Raw genomic sequence first — 25267 nt, 5'->3', positions numbered from 1 at the left:
TCAGGAATCGGACTGGACCCTGAACACTGCCTTAGGACACTCCAGCCTTGACTGGGAGAGGAGATGAAAGCATTCCGTTGAGAGCCACACGTTGGCCATGAGAATAGAGGAAGTCAGTGAGCCATGTGTGGAGTTGCCCTTGGATTCCATAAGTAGAGAGTTTGAAGAGTAAGGCGGGATGCCAGACTCGATCAAAAGCACAAGATATGTCTGGAGATATGGCCCTGAACTCATGTCTGACATTGAGGGCCTCCATCCATTGTTGGGTGAGTAGAAGCAGCACGTCCAAGGTGGAGTGACCTGGTCCGAGTCCAAATTGGTGATGTGAGATGAGTTTGTTGGGCAAAAATAAGGAGTTCACATCAACTGTGATAATGGATTCCATGACCTTGTTGATGATTGTAATGAAGCGGATAGGTCTGTAGTTGTGGGAATCAGTTTTTGCACCTTTTTTAATGTAATGCTGAGATGTTGGCTGATTTCCAAGCAGAGGGAAGAACACCTAGGGCAAATGACAGGGTGAAAAGGTGAGAACAAGGATGTGCGAGAGCAGCAGAACATGTTTTCAGGACACGTGAGCTGATGCCGTCCGGTTCAGTTGCAGAATCGATCGAGGGTTCTAACGGAGGTAGAATTACCAAGGAACAACGATGAAGTCGAACGACACTCAGTAGAACGCATACCTCCACCTGGCTGAACAGTTTACATATTGTATCCCACTGATAGGCCGGATCTGCATCCGGACCAAAACCAAAATCTAATCGGCCTATTCTAGTCACCTACCAACTCATCCACGAAGTTTTGTCATCCATCCTCAACTTTTTGAGATATCCTGCACACAGTCCCACGTCCAGACAGAGGTGCAAACATAACCTCTGTCCACCTTTTGAAAATTCCCCGCAAATGTTGCTTTCCTGCTATGCGTCCCTTTACTTCCCCTAGGTTAGATCCCCTAGGTCTGTGTGATTCTGTGTCGGCTTTTCATATCAGTTGTGCGGCCTGTGTTGTATGTCATTGATCAAGTCCGTCGTTGCAGTTGAGTACCTGTATGACTTGCTTCTTGTATCTATTTGCCTTCAGTGTATGCCATTTCTTGATGAAGTAAGTAAACTGATTGCAATTCATTGTATGCCTGGTGTTGACTTAATGGTTAGGGTGGTGGGCTTGGGATCCTCGGGTCCCGAGTTCAAATCCCGCTCAGCTGTTGAATTAATACCAGGTGGGGTTGACTCTGCCTGTCATCCTTCCGAGGTCGGCAAAATGAGTGCCAGCATGCTGGTATCCTGTGTCGGAGTGGCGACCCGTCCAGGATTGTGTCTAATAGCCAAGGATACTGCTTAAGCAGCACCAATGCTCTGCACAGAGTATGGTCCCCATGGATGGAATTCATTGTGTTTGAACTTGTGCCATTGTTCATAGGTCTGCGTTGTAAAATCTCCATTTATTATAACATGCACGTGAAGTTTACACACGCGTATTGGAAACAACAGCAGTGAAGTTGCAAGCCACCTGAGTTGTCAGCATGGCAGTCCACTCGTAGAACTCTACTCCTTGTGCTCAACCTGAAGTTCAAGCTTCCAAAACCGCTCTGCTAGCTTTCGGCTTTTGGCCTGGCAGGCTGGACGGGACCCCAGGGCCTCTGTGCCTCATTCCATGCATTAATTATTATTTTGAGTTTTTTTTTTCTTCTTTGTGCCCATGACCAGACCCTGGGTACTACCAACACGTCTGGAAAATTTGGTGGACATCGGCCCCTCCCTGTTTTGTTTTGTTTTTCGATGATTTTCAGATGTACATTCATACATACATGCAGAGAATTGCCTTATCATGGAGGGTGGTAGTACTGCACTCCATATGTCGGGATGGCACAGGAAAAAAATGGCCGCCTCATCAAATGTGGACAAAATTGCATGCTGTAAAGCGATTTAATAGAGTAGGATGCCTTGTTATTATGTTTAATATTCTTAGCCATGTCCTTCTCCTACTCTCTTTTGGCTTTCTGAGTTATTTTCTTAACTTGCCTCTGTTTACTCCTATAGTGATGCGTATAAATCTAACTCCGGTCCTGTTATTTTAAACCTAATAAATACTTTCTGCTTCTCCTTAATCGCGTTCCTTATCTCACTACTCAACCACCCTGACCTCTTTCTGTTTCTAGTTTTACACCTCATTGGATTGTACTTACTCTGTGCTCTACACATTTGCTCCTTAAATGTTTCCCATTTTCTCTGATGTTGATTGTCCTGTTGTTAGAGTCTCCCAATCTACAAAATCACCCAACTCTCTCCACATACCCTCAAAGTTTGCCTTCCTGAAATCTAATAGCCTTACCCAACTATCCTCAACTCTAACCCTCAACAGAATCCTTGCACACACAATGTTATGGCCACTTGATCCTCAATGCTCCCCTACCTCCACCTCCTCCACCATATTGGGATCTTCACCAAAAAGGAGGTCGAACACTGCACTCCCCCTCGTGGGCTTATCTACAAACTGGGCTAAAAAGCAATCTTGTAATAAAACTCGGAAATCCTCATCCGCTCTTCCCTTTCCCTGTTCCTGGATCCAATCTATCCCTGGCAAGTTAAAATCCCTGATCACATGCCCTTTTGAATTCTTCATGTACTCCTCCTTCCTCCTCTTCCTTCACACCCAGAGCCTTATAAAAACATCCTACCAATTATTCCTCTGTCATTGCTTTGTTATTCTGAACTGAAGGCACCAGCAGCTCTTATCGCCTCCCAGCAGGCAAGGCTCAGGTCTGACATTTCCACAACTGTGTGGTCTGAATCCAGGACGGTGCAGGCATCGTGACATGTATTATAAATAACCTTCCAGTGGGGAGAGTGCATCACATGATTGTGACATGTAGATAATGACACCGAACGTCGTTTTCATCGTCGCCTCTTTTTCTTCTTCTTTTTGGAAGCAATGAAAAATGGTGTGAAGTCTCACTATATTCTTATTACAGTCGTGTGATGCACCCCTCCGCTTTGGGAGCACATCTAACACCTCGCCTATGATGCCCGCACAGTACCGGAAGAAGACCACTCCGTGGTCGCAAGGTCCGGTTTGAATCGCACCTAGCAGGCAAGCTATCTGTATGAGCTGACGACATCTTCAGTTTTGAATTTGGATCTTACCAATGTCAAATGGTAGTTTAATTTTGTGAGCTTGCCTTTCGACGATTTTCCAGATACTTGAAGCTCCTGGCCATTTCCTGAGTAGGAACCCTTTGAATCCCAGGAGTTTGCTGATCCGCCAACTTTTTTTCAACAGAATAATTTTTACCGATCTTTTTCACACGTAACAATGTGGTGTACGTTGTTTGAAGATGCTCACTGAGTAAGTTTTTCTCTCATATTTGTTTTGTTGCTTCGTATGTGCCGGTTGAATGAAACCGAATGCATTTATCTTTGTCATCGAGACCTTCAGATAGCTACGTTGTCCCATGAGCTTTGATTGAGGTTTTGATTTCGGTTTTCTTGAGACAAACGACGTCAGAAACGATTTTCTTCCTTGATTTTTAGCGCCATCTTGCGGACCTGCTTATCTGTCCTGTGCATTTTTCCTGATGAAACATCTTACCGTAGAGGTACATGTTCAGCACAAATGTTTGCTCTTAATCTGTGCTTGTGAACAAGGTTTGCACAACAGCTTCAGCAACTGTCCAATGGTCATTATTGTTTTCTTTTGTTGGTGCAGGTATGTATGAAAATGATGTCATGACATTAAAGTGTGTGTGTGTGTGTGTGTGTAATTTAAATAATGGCATGTCTGGCTGTTTATTATCCCCACTCCTCCACTTTCCACCCTCCTGCCCCCCTCCTCCCCCCATCCCCATTGAATTTTTTAAATTTAGGTTGATAAACCATCACCCTGGCCAAATTCCAAATCCCTGCCTTGCCTTTGTTGAACGTCAGGCTTGGCCAGCCGGTTTGTGAAAGACTCGGGCCAACCTTACCCCAGCCAACCCCACAAGAACGTGGCAATAATTGTGGCCGTCAAAGAAGAAGAGTTGCAATGAGACCTTAGTGAATGCAGCTTCAGTGACTTTTGGACCCAACTGACTAACACTTTACCCCACCATGGGGTTTTTTTTTGTCGTGTCAAAACAGTTGCTGCAGAAGGCATCGCAGAATGTCCGTGATAATGTTGGGAATGAGGTCGATGCAGAGAGGCTTGTGCGTGAGATTGGTTGCAGCGCCATAGAACACGTAAGCTGATCGTTCCTCTCTTTGCTCTTCTCATTCGCTTTAGTTTTTCTCTACCGATTCCTTCCTCTTTAGTCATCCCTTTGTTCTTTCATTATGCAGAACATTCTCTCTGTAATTTTCCACTTCTTTCTTTCCTAATTCTGCCCGTCTTTTTCTCCCCCTCCCCCTTCCCCTCCCTTCTTTCCTTGACTCTTCCACCCACTTTTTGTCCTTCCTTTATTTCACTGCCACTTCCTTAATTTCCTTTACACAGGCCAAGGAAATGTATCAAGAACCAAGTAAAAGTTCCACTGCACAAGTCAAGGCTTCTCACAAGGTGGCCTCAGACTTTACCTTTGATTTATTATTGCAGGAAACATTGATTTTGTTGTTTATGAATAGTTGTCTCAGTTTATTTCCTTCAAGTATAATGAATGCTTGTTTTAAAACGAATGATTTCGCTCTTTCATGTTTGCTTTTGTAACTCGCACAGTCTTGGTGTAGTGTTGAAATACTTTATTCGGCCGAGTCCGAGCGAAGCATGGTCCAGGCCGTTTGTTTATTCCTTGTTGAAACACCCTGCAACCCATGCCGAAAAAAACGGTCTTTTTGGAACTCCGGCCGCATTTTCCATCCAGTCGTCATGCAACTTTGGTAAAACATTCTCCATGGGTCGGCGCTCCTATGTTGAAAAATTTGTGTCGATTGCTCAAGCGGTTGCAGAGAAAATGAATTAAAAACGAATAAAAGTGAAAAGTGAGGGCCTCGGTCAACGTTCCACAATATGGTCGGGGACACCGATTACTAGTTCCTTATTATAATTATCAGAGTATCGTATTTCTGAGTTTTGAAGTGACAGCGCTACACGACGCTTGCTTGGAGGGGTCTCCATAGGCATGGCATTAATAGTTGTATATCACATGCAGGGCAAGGACATTCGGGGAACCTCGTGATGAGCTTTACACAAATTACAATAACAGATGAATTTGGACATTTAAATAGTCGGTAGGATTTAAACCTGAAGTCTATCGAGCGGTGGAAATGATGCAAACATTTATACCTGGGTTGTATAACCAAAGGGTGACAATACCATCACGAGTAAGATTTAAAGTGGATCGGGATGACATGAGAAAAAGAAGTCAAAACCATTACTAGCAGTCTTAATTTGGGTTAATGTTGGTGATTTGTCTACTTGGGGCCACTTTTGGACAGGAACCTATTATGTATGTGGATATCTTTCATGTGTCATGAATACTCTTGTGGGCTGGATTCAAGGTTGTGAAGTAATATGTTTGTTAAATTTATTTCCCCCATGCACACATATCACAAAGTGGGGGTTAAACAGTTGGATCTGTCTGTCTGTCTGCCTTTCTGTGATCGAGGAACCACTTCATTTCAATTCAGTTTCATACTTTGAACGCTGTAGAACATGAATCGGAACACGAACCTGCAGTTAGCAGTACTTTGGCTCTAAATTTGGCAAATTGTACGGAGTGTTGTCCTGGTGGTGGTGGTCTGGCAGTCAAACAAAATTTTAAATCGTTCCAAACTGGAAACTTAATGTTTTTCGGGAAATTGTAGAGGACACAAATAGCAGGCACGAATAACTCGTGTAACGTGTTAAATATGGTGGTGTAAAAGAGGATGCATCAACGGCGGTAAACTTCCAAATATATGCTTTAAACAAAAAAATTTTTTTGTACAACCTTTAAAACTCTTATTTTATTTCATTGAATTGTATACTTGAGCATCGTACACCACAAATTGCCTCGTTTGTTCTTCCAAAAACCTCCAGTTTAGCAATACTTGAGCAAAAATTTACGCCGTCTCTACCAATTATATTTTCCACATGCTTTGAGGGTGGAATTTGCAAAAGGTTCAGAAATAGACTGTTCCATTTGACTCATCGGCTTCGTATGGTTGCCATTGCACCTGCTATTTGAAGTTCACAAACAAAGTTGATGTCGATCATGTTCGGAAATACAAAGCAAGAGTTGAAGAGACCCTTCCCATGTCCTTTTCCTCAAGACTGTGCGGTGTAAGGTGTTGCATGAACGCTCGTTTTTGAATATATATTTATTTTTTCTCATCGAGCAAAAGAAACGTCGCAAATGTAACGTTGATTTAAGTTTTGATTCCTGAGATGTCGCATCGATGAAAGTCTCAGCACCTTGATGAATCTTTGACCTTTTGTGAAAGCATTGCTTGAGGACTGTTATGATTATGTTTCTCTGATTGTGCTTTTGGCAGAGGTTCAAACAAATGAACAATGACAATAGTCCACTCTTCTCACCAAGCCCTGCACCCAAGCCCAGGGTGAGTTTTTATTTTAAAATTTTTAATACAGGGTGCAAGACTCTTGGAAGAGCAGAACAACAGAGGGTAAAGGGTCAACATACACAAAGTGGGAGAAAAGTGAAACTGGAGGATGAGCATGGAGGAAGTTGGAGGTGAAATGGGGTCAGGATCTAAACGGGTATACCCAAGCTCAGGAATATAAATGGGAGAGACCATGAGGTGGTGGTGAGCAGCAGACTTAATGTCCTGGAGGGAAAACCATGAGACATCAAACTTAGGAAGACAATTCCACCTGAAAGAGAATAGGGGGACCTAATTGATGGAGGTGAGCAGTAAATTTACAAGGTAAAGGTTAATGGAGGGGAAAGGGTTTGGCAGAGAACCCAGCGTGCAGGATGAGAAAGATCTGAATTGAGATGGTAAGGGACTGCAAGGCCAAAAAAAACCATCCTCTTTTGAGCGAGACTCAGACCTTGAGACGTGATCTCGTGTTCCAGATAGATGAATCGTTGGCTTATTTTCTCAAGGATGACAGGGAGGGGAATGCTGCTGCAACTGGAATTTTCCCACATAGAGTGGAGTCAACAAAATGATCCAATTGATTTTCCGGTGATAACAGAGAGGTCTTTGTTGCTGATAAAGAACAGGATTTGTCTCAAGAACGTTTCCTTGATGGATGCTGGTCTCTAACATTAGAGCATGGGAGAGAATACCATCATAAGCAACTTTGTGCTTGCAAACGCACAAGATATTTGCTAGCTAGTTCCGAGTAAAAAATCTTCTTACCATTATCTTTTAATTTGAAAATCAAGACAGGGTGCTAGATAGAATCAAATTATTGGGAGATGTCCATGTTGATGGCCTGATTTCTTGTTTGAAATTAAGGGCGTCCAGACATTTTGACCCAAGCAGCATGTCAAGAGTGGAAGTGCTTGCATGAAAGACAAACTGATGAATGTAGATTAGAGAGTTAAAGAAAGAATGAGTGTTGATTCCGTTACTTTGCTTGTGATATGGAGAAATCTGTTCAGTATGTAGTTGAGAGCCAGTTTTGACATCCTTTTATGAACTGGGGTAACATTGGCAATTTTCCATGATGCAGAAAGGCGATCCTTAAATAATTGCCTGAAAAGGGGCAAAGAAAGAGGAGTCGACTAAGCAGATGAACGTGTCTTGAGTATTAAGGTACTGATAACGTCAGGTCTAGTAGCAGTGCAGAAAATAAGAGTGGCTCGAGATGTGTCCACCATGTGGGAGGCTGGGAGGGAAGCTCACATGCCGGAAGGAGTTTTCAGTCACGAGGATGGATAGAAGAAGAGAGGAATTGGTGACCTTGTACTTTTCTGCAGAAGAATCAAATGACGTGTGGGAATCTTTCCGCGCTGCTGTTTACACTGCAGTCGAAGTAACGCTTGGGTATCCGCATCGAGTAAATGCGGACTGGTTTAATGACAGTGATCCAGAGATTGAGGGACTACCTGCTGCTGTTCGTGCAGCTTTCCCAGGTGCGACTCATCAACCCATCTTCTCCAGCTGCAATTGTCGACATGTCCAATCAAAGGCGAACCTCCAACGGCAATTAGGATGCATGGAGGATGGCTTGTGGGCTGAAAAAGCGAATACATTTGAGCTCTAACTGATCGTGGTGAGACTCGGTGCGTCTTTCAGTCTCTGAAGGGTGTGTATGGCCCATGCCGATTGATTAACTGCCCTGTTCTCTCTTCTGATGGCAATGTTCTTGTGTCAGGTAAGCCACATATTCGGGCGCGATTGAAAGAAACCTGTTCGTTATTGTTCAATCAACCCTCTACAGTCGATGATGCTGTCCTTGAGACGATCCCTCAAAAGCCGATCCACTGGGGGCTTAACACCTTGCCGACTATGAGTGAGCTTAAAACCACAGTGGCTAGCATGACAAATAATATGGCTGCTCGTTTTGATGGAATCCCTGCTTACGTCTACAAATGTGGTGATGACATATTCCTCAGCGCACTGCTCGACATATTTCAATGTTTTTGGGAACGTGGAGAATTTCCACAAGACTTTAAGGATGCTTTGATCGTTACCATCTGTAAGATAAAGGGTAACTGTCTGGACTGCGGCAATTACCATGGTATGTCTCCACTCTCAGTTGCTGGTAAGATCCTCGGCAAGGTCATGCTCGAGCACCTCCAGACTGTGGTTGAAGACTTATTACCTGGATCACAGTGTGGATTCCGTGCAGATCGTACCACCATAGATATGATCTTCACACTATGCCAACCTCAGGAAAAGTCAGCTGAACAGTACATGCCTATTTACATCCTTTTCAATAATTTTTCCAAGGCATTTGATTCAGTTAGTCGTGCTTACTTTTGGTGTCTTTTATTGAAATATGGTTGCCCGGACGAGTTTGTGGCCCGATTGCAGGGTTTCCATGTTGGCATGCAAACACAGGTACTCGATGACTTGTGAGGCTACTGATCCGTTCCCGGTTGAACATGGCATGAATCAGGGCTGTGTCCTTGCTCCCACGCTGTGTACCCTCCTTCTGACCGCTGTGCTGGATGTTACCAATGGTGATGTTAAAGAAAGTGCCGAACAACACGCACTGATGGCAGGCTTTTTAACATACGACATCTCAAAGCAAAGGTAAAGGTTTGTCAGATGTGCTCACAAGACTTGATCGATACTGATCGGTTTGGTTTCGCTTTCCATATGTGACCTGTAGAAGGTCCTTGACAAGTTTGTCATTGCATCTGCGGCATTTGGACTTTCCTTGGAGGTAGAGGCCAAAATAAACTGTCACCGTAAATGTGCTGGAGGATTACCACAAGTAGATCACTCGCCACCAGTATTTGTGTGCTATCACTGTGGAAGTGGAAGAGGTGTGTCCTCACTCCTCATGCATTGGGTTAATTTCCCATGAGTGAGCAAGCTTGTGCTCGACGCTTCCTTCAGACAAACTGAACTTTCCATGGGATGAGTCATTCTCGAAAACGAGCTGACTGCTAATGATGATGACTTTTCTTCATCGAGTTAAGCCACTCAGCCGAAGCCTGATTAGTGTTCATCGTGATCCTATCCTGGAAATGAGTTGCATGTTCCACAGACAACCAACTGCCATTAGGATCCATCGTCCTGATTTTATGAATGGCGAGAGGCCTGTGAGTCTGGTCCATCAGATGGACGTGAGGTTTATCTCTGGGTATGTCTGAAGACAGAGACTCAGTCATTATGAGCATTATTGAGAGACTGTAGGTTCCCATCAGTGGTGTTCTAGGAGGAAAAGGCAAGCTGGTTTCTGGCAAATGCCTCATGTGAATCATTGTAGCAACAGGAGGACGTTTGGTAGGGTAGCTGGAGGCATGAAGATGTGGATTAATCTTCCAAAGTGGGAAATGGTGTTGAGAAATGAGTGCCAAGCATTATGTTCAGAGATGAATAGATAACCGAGCATTCAGTAAAATCTATGGTGGACTGCTGGCCAGACGAGATGTGTCCAATTAAATTTGACAGCGTCAGAGACAGACGACGGCCTTCAAGAGTAAATTACTCTGAGGAGTCAAGGTGTGCACTTGTGTGCATGTGAGTGTGTGTAAGAACTGACCAGCTTTAGTTTTCTGGGGCAGAATCCCCAAGACATTTTGTGGCACGTATCACGGAGCAGTTTGACTGCTACGAAGATGGCACTGCCTGAGGTTAGCTTGGGTTTTGTTGCACAATCATCAGACTAGTTACCTCGGCCACCAAAGGTGAAGGAGGTTATGTTTTCACCCCTTTCTGTTTGTTAATTGCCGGAATCCTTCGGATTTCGGCAATTATGTTGGTCGGTTGTGTGTGTCATTCTGTGTGTCTGTCTGTTTGTTTGTGTGTTTGTTTACCCTGTAGCAGCCACACTGTTTCAGCGATCATGACCAAACTGGGTACAGACGTCAGCCATGGTCCAACTTAGACACTTGTCGTTTTTGGTGAATCTAGGTCAAAGGTCAAGGTCAAGGTCACCAAAAAACGGAAATTCTTATTTTCGCAATAACGTCCGCTAAAATGGTCGTATCGACTTCAAACCAAATCCAAAATGTGCATCTTCCAATTCTGCACCCAACCATATGTCTCATTGGGGTGTCACACCAACACCCTTCTTTGCGGTCGGGGGTCGAATGTCGGGGGGGGTCGGGTCAAAAATTTCAAATTGCGTTAAAAACGCCATTTCAAGTCCGATTGACTTCCAAGTTATAATCATGACCATACTAAGTGCGATAACTCGTTAGACAGTAGCACTATCGACTTGTAAGAACCAAATTGATTTCCAGGATTTTGTTTTTTCAGAGATCATGGAGATATGACAGTTATTCCGGCAATTCCTTGCTCAACGAGCAATTTCATTTGTGTGTTTGTGTACAGGATATCTCAAGTTGTTGATTGATCCATATGAAATTTTGTGGACAGGTTCGGTGTGTGACAAAGACGAACTGATTAGATTTTGGTGAAGATCCGGATCTGGATCCGACTACCCGAATTTTTAAGTGATTCTTCACCATTGAGAGAGATTGGGCCAAAAACGATATATAGCACGATATCTCAAAAAAGTTGTGGACGGTTTTGGATGAAACTTGGTGCACATGTTGGGTGTGTGACCACGATGAATTGATTCAATTTTGATGTAAGATCCGAATCCGGATCTGGATTCGAGAATTATTTAATTTTCAAAGTGATTCTTCACCATTGAGAGATACGGCCAAAACGATATAATACTGTATTGCATGATATTTCAAAAATGTTGTTGGGCCCGATATGTTCTCATGGTTCAGGCTTTACGTGGCGGAGGTATGCGCTCCACCTAGTGCCTTTCTAGTTTTCCTATGAATACATTGTTGGATTTCCCATGGGGAAGCTTGGGTTTTATGGAACAGTTCTGAGAGCAGCATGATTTTGTAGGACTAATCTTCGAGGTCAGGTGGCTCTTTGAGGCGGTTCAACCAGTGCTGCTTACTTCACTTTATCTAATTAATTTATTCTTATTATTTTTTTATTTTTACAGAGGAAGAGAAAACAGCCTGCACAAGTCTTGCCATCGGATCGTAAAGTTCCATACACATCTGTGTGAGTAGCTTTAACTCTAATGTTTTTCAAATTAATGCGTTTTCGTCCAAAGCCCAATGATGGAAAAGAAACTCCAAGTAACAAGCTTTAAAACTTTAGTTTGCTCAACATCAGGGTGGTACCATCCCAGGCAAAAATATCATTCCTTTCCTGTAGTAAATCTCTGCAGACTACTGGAGTAGTATATGAGAGTACAACTCTCGTATACTATAATTCTAACTGCAGCATTTTTGCCTGGGCCACCTGACGGTATGTGAAAACAGACATTTAGTGCAGTATGTTTTATTTCGTTTTCAAATGTAATCAAATTTATGTTTTTCATGCAACACAAAATGAACGGTTCAAAAGATGATTTGCGTACGAGACAGCTGTAAATGATCGGTTTTGTGTTGCTTTTATTTTTGTTCCAATATCTGTTGATATAAAATACAGGGTGAATCAGAATAATGTATAAACACCGTGCCAATGCCGTTCATGTATGTGGGCCAATGGTGGACATTTTGAACATCTGACCTCACCTTTGCTGTGAATCACGTTTCCACATATCCACTACTTGTGCAGCAACTTTGGTTTTTGAAAACTTATGTGTGTGCGCTTCAATGGCTGCATCAAAAGCATAGATGAGTGTAGAAAAGGAAGTTTGTCAAAAGAGCGGGGGAGCAAGGAAACAACCCTGCTTCACTCAAAACTATCTGAACTGGTATTAAGCCATCAAACGATATACAATCATGCAATACATAGTCACATGGATGTTGCGGATCAGGTTGAGGAGTTTAACATGTCATAAACTGGTACTTTTGCCCTGGCCAAGGTGTCGATAGCCCAACTCCTTTCTGGCATTGTTGGTTCCACATCAATATCCTCCATAATGGGATGATCACCATGCTCATTCAGTGCGGTCTCAGACATCTATCTCATGGGAGTTGAGCTTTAGATAGTACTCAACTCAACATTTCATTTGCTTACTCCAAATATACATACATACATACATACATACATACATACACACTGCTAACTTAAGAAATAAACAAGCAAGAGCAGACCCAGTGTCAGCCTGAGACCGGGTCTGCTCTTGCTTGTTTATTACTTAAATTAGCAGAGCAGATCTAGTTACTTTTTGATTGAATGTGCCTTCTTCTCTTTAAAAATTGTATACTCCCAACCACCCCAATCTTGTCCGCTATCTTATACTAATAAAAGGGTGAGAGAGTGTGTGTGTGTGTGTGTGTGTGTGTGTGTGTGTGTGTGTGTGTGTGTGTGTGTGTGTGTGTGTGTGTGTGTGTGTGTGTGTGTGTGTGTGTGTGTGTGTGTGTGTGTGTGTGTGTGTTGTTGTTTGGTATCTCCATATGTGGGTTTCAGAATGTGGAATGGAGTCATCCTAGGGTGGGCTCAAATCATCCACCTTCATTTCAGTAAGGGGTCACAATTCATGGACCAAGTTGTGAAGTTTTCTGTTCTTAAAGTTTTGTGCCGAAAGGCTCTCTTCAGGATCGTTACTGAACCCCAGACAGCTTCCAACTGAAGATCATTTGTAATAATATTCCCGGGGATGTTTCTATAATATCTTTGAGGTTCTTAGTCATCATTCCCGGAGGTCCAGCTATCACTGGTACAACTTTGGCATTCTTCAGCTTCCAGGATCTTTTCTCTTCATTCTTGAGGTCTTGGTATTTGGTCATTTTCTTGATTTCTGCATTGTTTAGTCCAAAAATCACCGGTATTAACACCTCACTTAGCAATGCCTTCTTCTCTCTTTTTTGTACCTAAGTGTATTTGGTTGCAACGCTGTGTTTTCGACGTTCACGCTCGATGGGATCGTTAGGTCGTACATGAGCAGTACTTCCATGTTTTCACTCCATGCTTTTGGTTAATTTTCCCACAAATTTTCTGGAACCAGGACATCAACGTTTTTGCAGATGTACCAGCAGATTACTTTATATACTCTGTTGTGTCATTGTGTGTACAGATGTTCTGACATGAGATTATTTTTTATTATTTGTGTTCGGTCATTAAGCATAACATATCACTCTCTTTGCCAACGCCACCTCCACCCCTCACCTATCTATCTTTCTTTCTTTTTTTCCCTCCCCCCTCCCCCACTCTGTCTGTCTGTCCCATCTTCGCTACCCCCTCCATCTCTTCCCACACTTCTGTCACACTCTCGCTGTCTCTGTCTGTCTGTCTGTCTGTCTGTCTGTCTCTCTCTCTCTCTCCCTCGCACCCTTCCCTCCCGCATTGTACAGCAATGTTTTGTGAGGCTTTTCTCTCCCCACCTCCACCCGCCTTTCTCGCTCTTCTCCCCTTCCTAGCTTCCCCTTCTTCACCCACTCCTCGCTTCCCCTCCCTCCTCTCCCCGCCATTCCCTAACTTCCGTCCTCTCTGCCTCCCCTCTCTCCCTCCCCTCCCCATCTCTCCCTCTTTCTTTCTCCACCTTCTCCCCTTCGCACCCCCATCAGCAAAGCGACGGGTTGTATTTGATATATATATATATATATATATATATATATATATATATATATATATATATATATATATATATATATATATATATATATATATATATATATATATAGATATCGTGCCCACAATACGCTGAACGAGATCCAGGTGCAAGGAGTGAATTGTTTGACGGCTTTCTCAGCCCATCTTGTCAGGCTGATTCACTGCAGTCTTGTGTTTTTAAACACCAATTCATGCCTTTATTAATACGGTGGATGTGGGGACATTTTTGACCCTTACCCACTGGCAGTGCGAATGTTGTGGAAGGTGTACGACTGCAACAAAATATATATACTAATAAGTGTGTGTCTCCTCTCATAACTCCAAAAACCATAAAACCTAGCAGCCTGAAACTTTGTTTGCAGATGAAAGGAACTCCAAGGAAGAGCCAGAGTGATAATTGGGTGTTTGGGTAAATGAAAACACCCCTATTGAAGATAATTAACGACCTTATTTAATTATATCCTTTATCAGGCGCATTCTCAGACACCTTAATGCGCATCCTCGGTTTCCTCGTTGGGGTCTTAATTTGCCACTTTTGTTTGGCCTTCTCAACCATGCCTTGACTTGGAACAGGCTGAAACGATTTCTTAATGATAAGGTTTTTTTCTTCACTTTCCTCACTCATGTTATCGAATGCCTGTTCATCATAGCTATGAATCGCTGTGTACATCGCTTTTGTTCGTACTATAGTTTTCAAATTATGAGCGTGGAGCGATTTCATGCATTATATGATACGACTTTCCACTAATATTCTTTCATGGACTAATTAAAGTATATCATTGAAATATTATTTCAGTTTTGAGGATCGGATATCGTCCGGACTAAATAAATGTCAAAATCTGGAGTGAAATCTGATAATTCAAATAACTAACGAGTTTTATAACTAAACCGATAAACCAATTTACTTTAAGCAAGCAAGGCTGTGTTCCTTCCTCCTCCATAGATACACAAGAAAATGTGTAATTACCAAAGCATTAAACATCTTTTTCTGCTGTTTGGAGAATTATATTGAGTAAACGAAAAATTTAGGAACGTGCCAAAATTAACGAGCCTCATTGAGCAATGTATGATTTCATGCATTCACTGCTGGACCTCGCACCCTGTCCCCCAGAGGGACTGCCGATCCATGGCGTCTGCCAGGTCTGTGTCTATATTTTTGGAGGTTTTGTGATGTGCTCTCCAGGGAGTCAAAGGAAATCTGGTGAAAAACGGACATTTCACAAAAAAGTTACAACGTTTGCACGGATCCATGAACCAATGTACTACGTGACGTGTGCACAGATGAGCAGGCAAGCTGGCGGATTTTTTGCAATGTTCATTTCACAGACGATTGAACTTTGTGATGTCTCCAGGGTTGTTCTGCATTAAGCAGCAACTCTTTTGTGGATAAAGTCATTTTTTGAACAAATTAATTTTGTTATTTTCTGCTGTGTGTGTGGTGAAGACGGGCTTTAAAGTTAAAGCTATCCTTTTTGGTTTACATCGACAGCCTTGCCAACGGTTCCTGATCAACCATTAAATTGGAGTGCTTGCATGAGTGTTTAAGCCACTTGCCAAGCGCCTATTGTCGATAGCGGTACCACGCTACGTCATTCTGAGTGAACCGTTCACTCTCTGCGGATGCTTTTGCCGTGCCACGTCACCCTGAGCGAGTGCTTCGTGCTCCGTCACCCTGAGCGAGTGCTTCGTGCTCCGTCATCCCGAGCGAGTGCTTCGTGCTCCGTCACCCTGAGCGAGTGCTTCGTGCTCCGTCACCCTGAGCGAGTGCTTCGTGCTCCGTCACCCTGAGCGAGTGCTTCGTGCTCCGTCACCCTGAGCGAGTGCTTCGTGCTCCGTCACCCTGAGCGAGTGCTTCGTGCTCCGTCACCCTGAGCGAGTGCTTCGTGCTCCGTCACCCTGAGCGAGTGCTTCGTGCTCCGTCACCCTGAGCGAGTGCTTCGTGCTCCGTCACCCTGAGCGAGTGCTTCGTGCTCCGTCACCCTGAGCGAGTGCTTCGTGCTCCGTCACCCTGAGCGAGTGCTTCGTGCTCCGTCACCCTGAGCGAGTGCTTCGTGCTCCGTCACCCTGAGCGAGTGCTTCGTGCTCCGTCACCCTGAGCGAGTGCTTCGTGCTCAGTCACCCTGAGCGAGTGCTTCGTGCTCCGTCACCCTGAGCGAGTGCTTCGTGCTCCGTCACCCTGAGCGAGTGCTTCGTGCTCCGTCACCCTGAGCGAGTGCTTCGTGCTCCGTCACCCTGAGCGAGTGCTTCGTGCTCAGTCACCCTGAGCGAGTGCTTCGTGCTCAGTCACCCTGAGCGAGTGCTTCGTGCTCCGTCACCCTGAGCGAGTGCTTCGTGCTCCGTCACCCTGAGCGAGTGCTTCGTGCTCCGTCGCCCTGAGCGAGTGCTTCGTGCTCCGTCGCCCTGAGCGAGTGCTTCGTGCTCCGTCGCCCTGAGCGAGTGGTCCGTGCTCCGTCGCCCTGAGCGAGTGGTCCGTGCTCCGTCGCCCTGAGCGAGTGGTCCGTGCTCCGTCGCCCTGAGCGAGTGCTTCGTGCTCCGTCGCCCTGAGCGAGTGGTCCGTGCTCCGTCGCCCTGAGCGAGTGGTCCGTGCTCCGTCGCCCTGAGCGAGTGGTCCGTGCTCCGTCGCCCTGAGCGAGTGGTCCGTGCTCCGTCGCCCTGAGCGAGTGGTCCGTGCTCCGTCGCCCTGAGCGAGTGGTCCGTGCTCCGTCGCCCTGAGCGAGTGGTCCGTGCTCCGTCGCCCTGAGCGAGTGGTCCGTGCTCCGTCGCCCTGAGCGAGTGGTCCGTGCTCCGTCGCCCTGAGCGAGTGGTCCGTGCTCCGTCGCCCTGAGAGAGTGGTCCGTGCTCCGTCGCCCTGAGCGAGTGGTCCGTGCTCCGTCACCCTGAGCGAGTGGTCCGTGCTCCGTCACCCTGAGCGAGTGGTCCGTGCTCCGTCACCCTGAGCGAGTGGTCCGTGCTCCGTCACCCTGAGCGAGTGGTCCGTGCTTCGTCACCCTGAGCGAGTGGTTCATGCAATAACACCCGATTTCCGAGCTGTTTGTAGAATAACGTACCTGGAAGTACCTACCATAGTTAGCGACGTGTTGTGAGTGTAGGGGGGAATTGACACCTCGATTGTTCTGACTTTCAGTTTTGCTAACGACCTCAGTTGATTTTGCTTTGTGTTCTACTCCAACTTTGTGTTGTATTCCTTCCATGAAGGAAAGAAAAATGGGGAAATTTGCCAAATCGACTCGAAGGCCAAAAAATCCAGTACCTCACAAACGTATTGCATATCTATGTGTGACTCTCACTGAGGATGTAAAATGAAGTGAAATGCGAGAACAAAGGATCTTTTATATCACGTTGTTGTTGCTCCTGTTGTCACAGCTATGGTTATTATTATGCCTCCGCACCAAGGGTGCCGGAGGCATTATGTTTCCGGGTTGTCCGTCCGTCCGTCCGGATATTCGTTTTCGCGATAACTCAAGAAGCAAATTGTAGAATTTCATCAAACTTGGTGAAAAGGTAAAGTTTGACAGGGCAATTAAGTGATTATATTTTGGCTCAGATGTGATAAAGGTCAAGGATCAAAGGTCAAGGTCAAACTCTGAAATTTTACTGTTTACACCCTAACTCAAGAAATATTGGACAGAATTTCATCAAACTTGGTGAAAAGGTAAAGTTAGACAGGGCAATTAAGTGATTATATTTCGGCCCAGATGTGATAAAGGTCAAGATCAAACTCTGAAATTTTACTGTTTACGCCCTAACTCAAGAAATATTGGACAGAGTGTTATCAAACTTGGTACAAAGGTAAAGTTGGACAGGGCAATTAACTGATTAGATTTTGGGCCAGATATGATAAAGGTCAAGGGTCAAATATGTCGATACTCAAGTGTTTGTGCGGGAGAGCGGAGGCATACTCGTCGACTACGCGCATTCAAATTACTCTAGTTTTAATTGCATCGAGAAGTATCACCATATATAATTTCGTGTGCTCCTTCCGTGTCCGTCACACTTTATTCTAAAGAGTTCCTGCTGATGTACCGTTGGAACCGCTACATTAAAGCTCCAGGTCCTGCTTCGTCTTCTGCTTCGAAAATAAGGCTTTTAAAACGAGCATTTTTATGATTCAACAGGCACAAATTTTTTGATCCAACTAAATAAATTATTAGCTTTCCAACGGTACCATTTTTATGATTGTTCTACAGCAGTAACCTTTTGGAATAAAACATGATGGACACACACACACACACACACACACACACACACACACACACACACACACACACACACACACACACACACACACACACACACACACACACACACACACACACACACACACTGACAGACGATTCTCCCTTTACGAATAGAAGATTCTGCTGTTTTAAAATTTGATCAAAATGGAGTCATTTTGTAATTTTCAAATTTAAAATGAAAATTTGAAAAATGGCTAATAACGATCACATGAAACATGAAATGTTTATTATACACACAATTGTGGATCTCATGCACTTTGATGAACACCGCAAGTAAACATGTAACTGACTCTGGTACTCTGCCCAAAGGCAGATTCAGTGATGCCAAAGCAGCCTCCTGGCAAGGATTACACTGGGTGGTTTGCTGTTGCCTTGTCAGTGGTAGTCAGGGCAGGAAGCTCACCTACTACAATAGCCGAATAGTGTCTTCGTAAAAGACACAGTGAGATTGTTAGACGACCACTAACCAAAGCCAACAGACGGGACACCCAGTTGAACATCCATCCGAGGGACGTTGATGAATTGATGAATTGATTAATCGACCTGCATGTCAAACACCGGGATGACAGTTTATAGCTGGGTCTGGATTCAAACCCAGGCTAGAGGGCTCAGAGGTGAGTGTGCATACCTCTTGTCTAGGCTGTCCTGCCAACTTGAATAAATGTGTACATCGAGTTAAATATCATAGTTTGCGAGTAATATTCAGCAGACTTGTAACGATTAATCATTTAAGTGGTATTAAAAGCGTGCATTTTGTTTGAGTTTATTTTCCTTTCTCGGACAATAAGAAATTGTGTTGATTAAATCGTCTTTAATGAACACATTCACAATACTGATGTTTTCATTCTAATCAAAATTGGTCCCATGAAGTTGATATGCGACTTTATTTGCAAATAATAGTGAACTATACGTTAAAAAGATACAAACAGATCTCTCAGCTCTCACCATATCTTACTAAGTGCCCTTACGTTATTGCTGGAGACCCATAACTTCACGAGGCCTTGCTTTTAAACTCTTTCGTTTCTGGATTTATTTCATTTACAAGTTGAAGCTCATGCAAGAGCTCATAAACCTTCGACGTTGTATCTCTCGGCAGATACTGCGGCTGCAATTTGCTATTTGAACAATTACTTTTTCCTTCTCCCATTCTTTATTGTAGATCCAAGCCCAAGTCTTCAGACCCAGTGAAGAGAGAAGGTCCCAAGGTAATACGATTCGGACAAGTGTGGCGCACACAGCCACAAGCCGTAGATTGGCTAAAGAATGCAGTAATGGTGTAGAATCTTTATATATAAATGTATCAAGGCTCTTGGAAGTGAAACAATGGGGGTAACAAAGGGTCAATGGACAACAAAATGGGGCAAAAGGGAAATGGCAGGACAACAATGTATGGATGTGCCGCAGCCTGAGGGGAGGGGTTGCATGTTAAAGGGGAGTACAGTCTCAGCAGGTGGAGTAAAACTCATAAACAGAAACGGGAGAGACCATGAAGCTACGATGGACAGGAAACTTTCAGGCCTGGTAGGAAGAGCAGATGCGAATGCTATAAAGAGCCTTGGACTCTACAGCTTTAAAGGGGATATAAGGTTTGCAGTTGTGGCACCAATTCAGTGGCAAGCCATGTTTCATGATGCATTGCTTCAAGACCTTGTAGACCATTTTTTTTTTGTATACCTTGTCGAGGCCCGTGTGAGAGCTAACACACAACGCACATCAAGGGTGCATGAGACAAGAGGGGTGGGAGTGGGAAGGACAAAACAGTGGGGAAAAGACACATTAGGAGATCTGTGGAGGAGGGAGGGATCGGACAGGGAACATGGGGAATAGAAGACATTACAGGGACTTTCAGGAAGGAAAGCAGGGAATTTGAAGGAAGTGGGCTTGGGGGGGATTATCGGGGGTAGAAAAGATCGAGGATTTGGATGGGGGATGATAAGAGGTGGTGGTGAACAGCTGTTTTGAAGGCCTGGAGGGAAGAATGGGAAAGAATAGAGTGAGGGAGTTTATTCCAAAGGTGGGAAAAATGAGGAATGAAAGAGTGAAGGTGAGCAGTGATTCGTGATTTTGGTAGTTTTTCCAGAAGGGGGTTGTTGGCTGACCTTGAGCGCCCTGAGGAAATGTGGTGGGGACAGATCGCAGTGAGAGCAGGGGGGGGGCAAGGCTGGAGAGGAGACGGTAGAAGACAGAAAGACCACCGACCAACCTGCGGTGATTGAGTGAGAGGCCCAAAGACTCAGCCTCATTGCGGGAGATGCCGATGATCCTAAATGCCCTGGTTTCCACAGCGTGAAGCCGAGAAAGGTGGGAGGCAGGAGCACCAGCCCAGAGGGGAGAGCAGTACTTCATCAGGCTACGGACAAAAGCTTTGTAAGTGGTAAGGAGCTCAGGAGGGCCGAGGAAGGACTTTGCACGATGGAGGATTCCCAGTCGGCGACTGGCTTTGGAGGCGAGGTTTGAAATGTGGCTTTCCCAGGAAAGGTCATGGCAGATAGTGAGACCCAGAAGCTTGAAAGAAAGGACTTCTTCCAGAGGATTGTTGAGAAAGTGGATGGGTGGGTTTTCTAAACGGTCCTTTCGAAGAGACATAGTGAGAGTGTGAGATTTATCCGGATTGAAAGAGATGTTCCACGTGTTGGACCAGTTTGTGATTTTATCCAGATCTGCAGTGAGTGAAGAAGCTGCTGCTTGCTGGTCTGAGGGATGACCGATGGTACGGCAGAGGGTGGAGTCATCAGCAAACAGATATAGAGGATTTTCCAGAGTCGGAGAGATCATTGATGAAAACCAGAAAAAGAACAGGGCCCAGAACACTACCTTGAGGAACTCCAGCCTGGACAGGAAGAGGGGATGAAAGAACTCCATTTAGGGCCACACGTTGACTGTGACAGGAGAGGAAGTCTGCGAGCCATGAGTGGAGATGGCCTTGAATACCATGGGAAGAGAGTTTGGTGAGTAGTACAGGGTTCCAGACTGTGTCAAAAGCACGTGCTATATCCAGGGATACGGCTCGGATTTCCTGTCTGGCATTGAGGACCTCCATCCATTGATGGGAGAGCAGAAGCAGCATATCCAGGGTAGAGTGACCTGGTCTGAAACCAAATTGATGATGGGAAATCAAGCCGTTGGAGAAGAGGAAGGATTTCATGTCTGAAGCGATGATGGATTCCATAACCTTGCTGATGATTGGGAGAAGGCTGATTGGTCTGTAGTTATAGGGATCTGTTTTGCACCTTCTTTGTGTAGGGCAGTGATGTTAGCAGATTTCCAAGCAGATGGCAGATGACCTTGAGCAAATGAGAGGGTGAATAGAACAGAGAGAGGGTGAACAAGAGCAGAAGAGCAGGCTTTGAGGACACGTGGGCTGATGCTGTCTGGACCGGTTGTAGAATCTGAGTCGAGGTTTGACAGCAAACTCTCCTCCTTGTCAGGAGAAAAGGACACAGAGTCCAGGGACAGTTGTGTGCGACTGGGTAAGGTGGGTAGAGAAAGTGATGGGTTTTGACACAAGATTTAGCTGCAAACACCGAGTTTAGGCATTCAGCTTTTCACGTGCGGAATCAGCAGTGCGGCCATTTGAGGTAAGGGAGGGGATGGAGGGGGAACATAGACCAGAAACAGATTTGATTAAACGCCACCAGGATTTTGAGGAGGGAGAGAGAGGTTTGAAAGTTCAGACTTGAGATGAGAAAGATGTTGTTTTCTGGCTCTCCTGAGGGTAGATACACACTTGTTCCGAGCCTTATGGAAGGAACTGAGATTGCCCTCAGTTGGGTTTGCTTTCCATGAGGCAAAGGCAAGTTGTTTCAGGACAACTGCCTCGCCACAAGCTTCAGTAAACCAAGGGCGGGAGAAAGGGTAGGACAACTGAAGACGAGAGGGGATAAATCTGAGCATGAGGTAGAGCAAGTTTCTTTGAAAGAATTCCCAGGATGAGTTGATGTTTGAGAAAGTAGCGTTTTTATATATATTTATATTGAGAAATTTATACACGTTTGTCGAAGGAGAAAAACTCCTTTGGGAGAGTGGATATTATTAGTATTAATATTGTTTTGTAATATAACATTAATATTATGCTATTATCATTAGTGTTGTTATTCCTTTTGTTATTAGAAGTGCTCTTGGAAAAACGCCACGATTAGCTATCTTAACAAGGATGTTCATCCAAGGCAGAAAACCCCCTTGGGGAGGGAGGAGAGGAGGAAACGAAGTCGCTACAACCTCCATCCTGTGACCGTTAGTCCTGTCAAGTTTGGTTGAGATTGGATAAATAACGATGGAATGTATCATGGTCAGACAGACAGATAGACACCAAATTGCGTATTTTGGTACGATGATGTGCACAAGGAGTGAGTGTATGTTTTGTGTGTTGATGCTTGCAGTGGGACCCAGTCCGGCTGGTTGAGAGCATCACATTTGTCCTGGGATCCCGAGCTAACAAGTAAGTCGAAGAATGACTTGTGACTGTCTTCTTTTTTTTTTAAATGGATCCTTTTTGTATCGAGAAATCTAAGGTCATGGAGGAGTGATACTTCAGAAGGCAGCACGTTCACAGACTGACAGAGGATCAAAGGAGAACGAGGAGAGATGGACATTGCACAGAAATGGATGAGTGACACAAAGGAAAAGGAGGGGCGGGGGTCAGCGAGAGGAGAACAGAGTCGGGGTCTTCATGAAGAAGCATGAGATGACGATCATAATATAATAATAATAATAATCATCATCATTGGTCTCTTTTCAGTCTTTTTCAGGACAACGACCTCCCTCAACTAGGAGGGGAGCATTGGCATACTTTCCATGCTTGCCAAGTGTGGGTTGGCGAGTGATTTTGGGCAGGAATTTGTGATTTGTTCAGGGTGCCTGCGGTGAATCCCCTACTCTTCACGAAAGGCCCCATGGGATCTTTAACATCCACCAACTTGTGCTAGCAGATGGGACATCCTGCTTGACCTCCTTCCGAGGGGTGGTGTGCACACTGATAGATCGCTCTGCATGCGAAACACCACGTTGACAATTTATAGCTGAGTCGAGATTTGAACACAGGCTAGACAACCCAATGGCGAGTGTGCATGCCTCAAGATAACGACAGCACTCTTGAAAGACTGCAGGAGGGTGACGATTGGACATCGGACACAGGGAGAACTTCCACGTATTGTCCACTTTTTCAGGGTTTTTTTGTAGGTGAAGAATGCTGCTTCTTAATAAATGTATTTTCAGGATATTGTGTTGTGATGTCATAGTATAATCTGACTGAGCTTTTAAGAATATGAACTAAAATAAATACTAACTGCCAGCTCTTGCTACTTAAAGGTCAACCTGAGGCTTAACAATACATCTCTGTGTTTAGTCATGAATGGAATGTCAATATCCGACAGATTTGGCACCATCAGGGTTATTCGAGAACAGTTTTTATCAACTGGAAGTTGACTAAACGGTGCCAACGGCTGTGTGAAGCAAAACAAACCTGATGTCTTGAGCGTTAAATCTTTGTCGTCTTGTTCTGACAAAGGCCTAAATTCCAGAAAACTTTAACTTTACCCCTTTGCTTCCTCCAGCGGTTAGCTTCTTTGGTCAACCTTTAGTTGACAAAACCTGTCGTACAAACCGTCTGCCGACAGGGGCCAGCACACGCCTCGCCAAAATCTAATAACCCTCTTATCCAAGATCACTGATTGAGATTACCGGAGAATGGATGCTTCCCTTAAGGTTTTCAAACTGACAGCCAAACAATAATTCATGTCACTTCCTGTTTTTGACATATTTTCATGGCTATGAGCTAATATGTTTTTCGACTCATCTCGATATCATCCTGCTGTAGTCTTCCACATGGCAAATGCAAAAATAGCAGCAATAGGGTTCAAAGGCCTTCCTTTTCTAGTTTCCTCCATCCTGACTCCATTGGCCTCCTTGAGCTACTTCTCGTCTCGATAGCTGAAGACATTTGTTGACTCGTCTTTTGAGAGTGATGACAAAAGTCATGAATGCTGTTGAAGAGGATTTGGAGGAGTCGGTGAACAGGTCTAATACGAGGGTTTACGATGTTAGGGGAAAGGCGTTGACCTTGAGTGACCCGATGTGTACATCATATTCTCGGTAAACCTTTTGACATTTGGCACCCTCGATGTTTGTCTTTCTTGATACTCGATTCAGAAAAGACGACACACCGGTTTTACTACTCAATGCCCGAAGGCTTGTTTTGCCGTGGAGATTTCCATTGTTTTCCACTTTCATACGAGGAATAGAGTTCGTTTGTTGTCTTCCTGCGGTCGTGTATTCTTTGCTTGTCGTATTTTTGTTGTTTTTATTTTTTCCATAATGTTGGCCCTACCCCTCCTGCTCCCCCACCCCATTTCTGCCTCTTCCCCCTCTCCCCCCCCCCCAGTACACAATGATTATATGTACAACGAATGACATGTTTATTTATGCTGAGTAGTGACGTTTATGGGACGATGTCCTTCAGAGCACTCGGCATGGGGGGAACACGTGGCAGGCTGTACGTGAAACACCCAAACATCTTCAAGGTGGGGAACTGTGTTTGTTTCGAAAGGCCGACACTGTTAGGTTTTGAGAACTATAAAATGGATTTGTTGCACAAGGTGTTTACAAGTGCACACTCAGTCACCTGCAGTGTTTATCAAAGAGCAAACAGAAAGTCGTTCAATTGTGTCACACTTTGGGCAGTATTGATGTGAAAAGTTACGAGGGGTCTCATCACCCTGTCCCACACCACTTGCCAACAGCTAGCTGGCACCACCCGTTGCTCTTGAATCAGTTGCACCTGTTGTAATTGTACACTCTCATGTATTTATCCTTTTATTTTTTTTTACTAAAATCTAATGAAATATCAACGATTTATTCATTATCTTTTTATTACATTTGCATACATGGTGGGATTTTTGATCCCCTACTCCCCCCTTTCTCTCCCCCCCCCCCCACACTCCTCTGCCCCTACCC

General features: G+C 44.6%; 1 protein-coding gene across 5 annotated transcripts in view; it reads left to right on the top strand.

Moving 5' to 3' along the window:
* DNTTIP1 (deoxynucleotidyltransferase terminal interacting protein 1) overlaps positions 1 to 25267 on the top strand; it is a 46062-nt gene that overhangs the window by 16584 nt on the left and 4211 nt on the right. For all 5 annotated transcript variants that reach the window (XM_085880431.1, XM_085880430.1, XM_085880432.1 and 2 more), the window contains 7 exons: positions 4119 to 4217; positions 4471 to 4533; positions 6447 to 6512; positions 11515 to 11576; positions 19476 to 19521; positions 22696 to 22754; positions 24774 to 24834. In XM_085880431.1, the coding sequence (XP_085736557.1) occupies positions 4119 to 4217; positions 4471 to 4533; positions 6447 to 6512; positions 11515 to 11576; positions 19476 to 19521; positions 22696 to 22754; positions 24774 to 24834 (456 nt within the window). The remainder of the gene's footprint in view (positions 1 to 4118; positions 4218 to 4470; positions 4534 to 6446; positions 6513 to 11514; positions 11577 to 19475; positions 19522 to 22695; positions 22755 to 24773; positions 24835 to 25267) is intronic.

This window comes from Eptatretus burgeri, chromosome 5 (assembly GCF_056783735.1).
Source record: "Eptatretus burgeri isolate ZD-2024b chromosome 5, Ebu_testis_v1, whole genome shotgun sequence".
Taxonomy (NCBI): Eukaryota; Metazoa; Chordata; class Myxini; order Myxiniformes; family Myxinidae; genus Eptatretus; species Eptatretus burgeri.
Note: the sequence above shows the minus strand (reverse complement) of the source record. Positions and strands in the feature narration are given on the sequence as shown.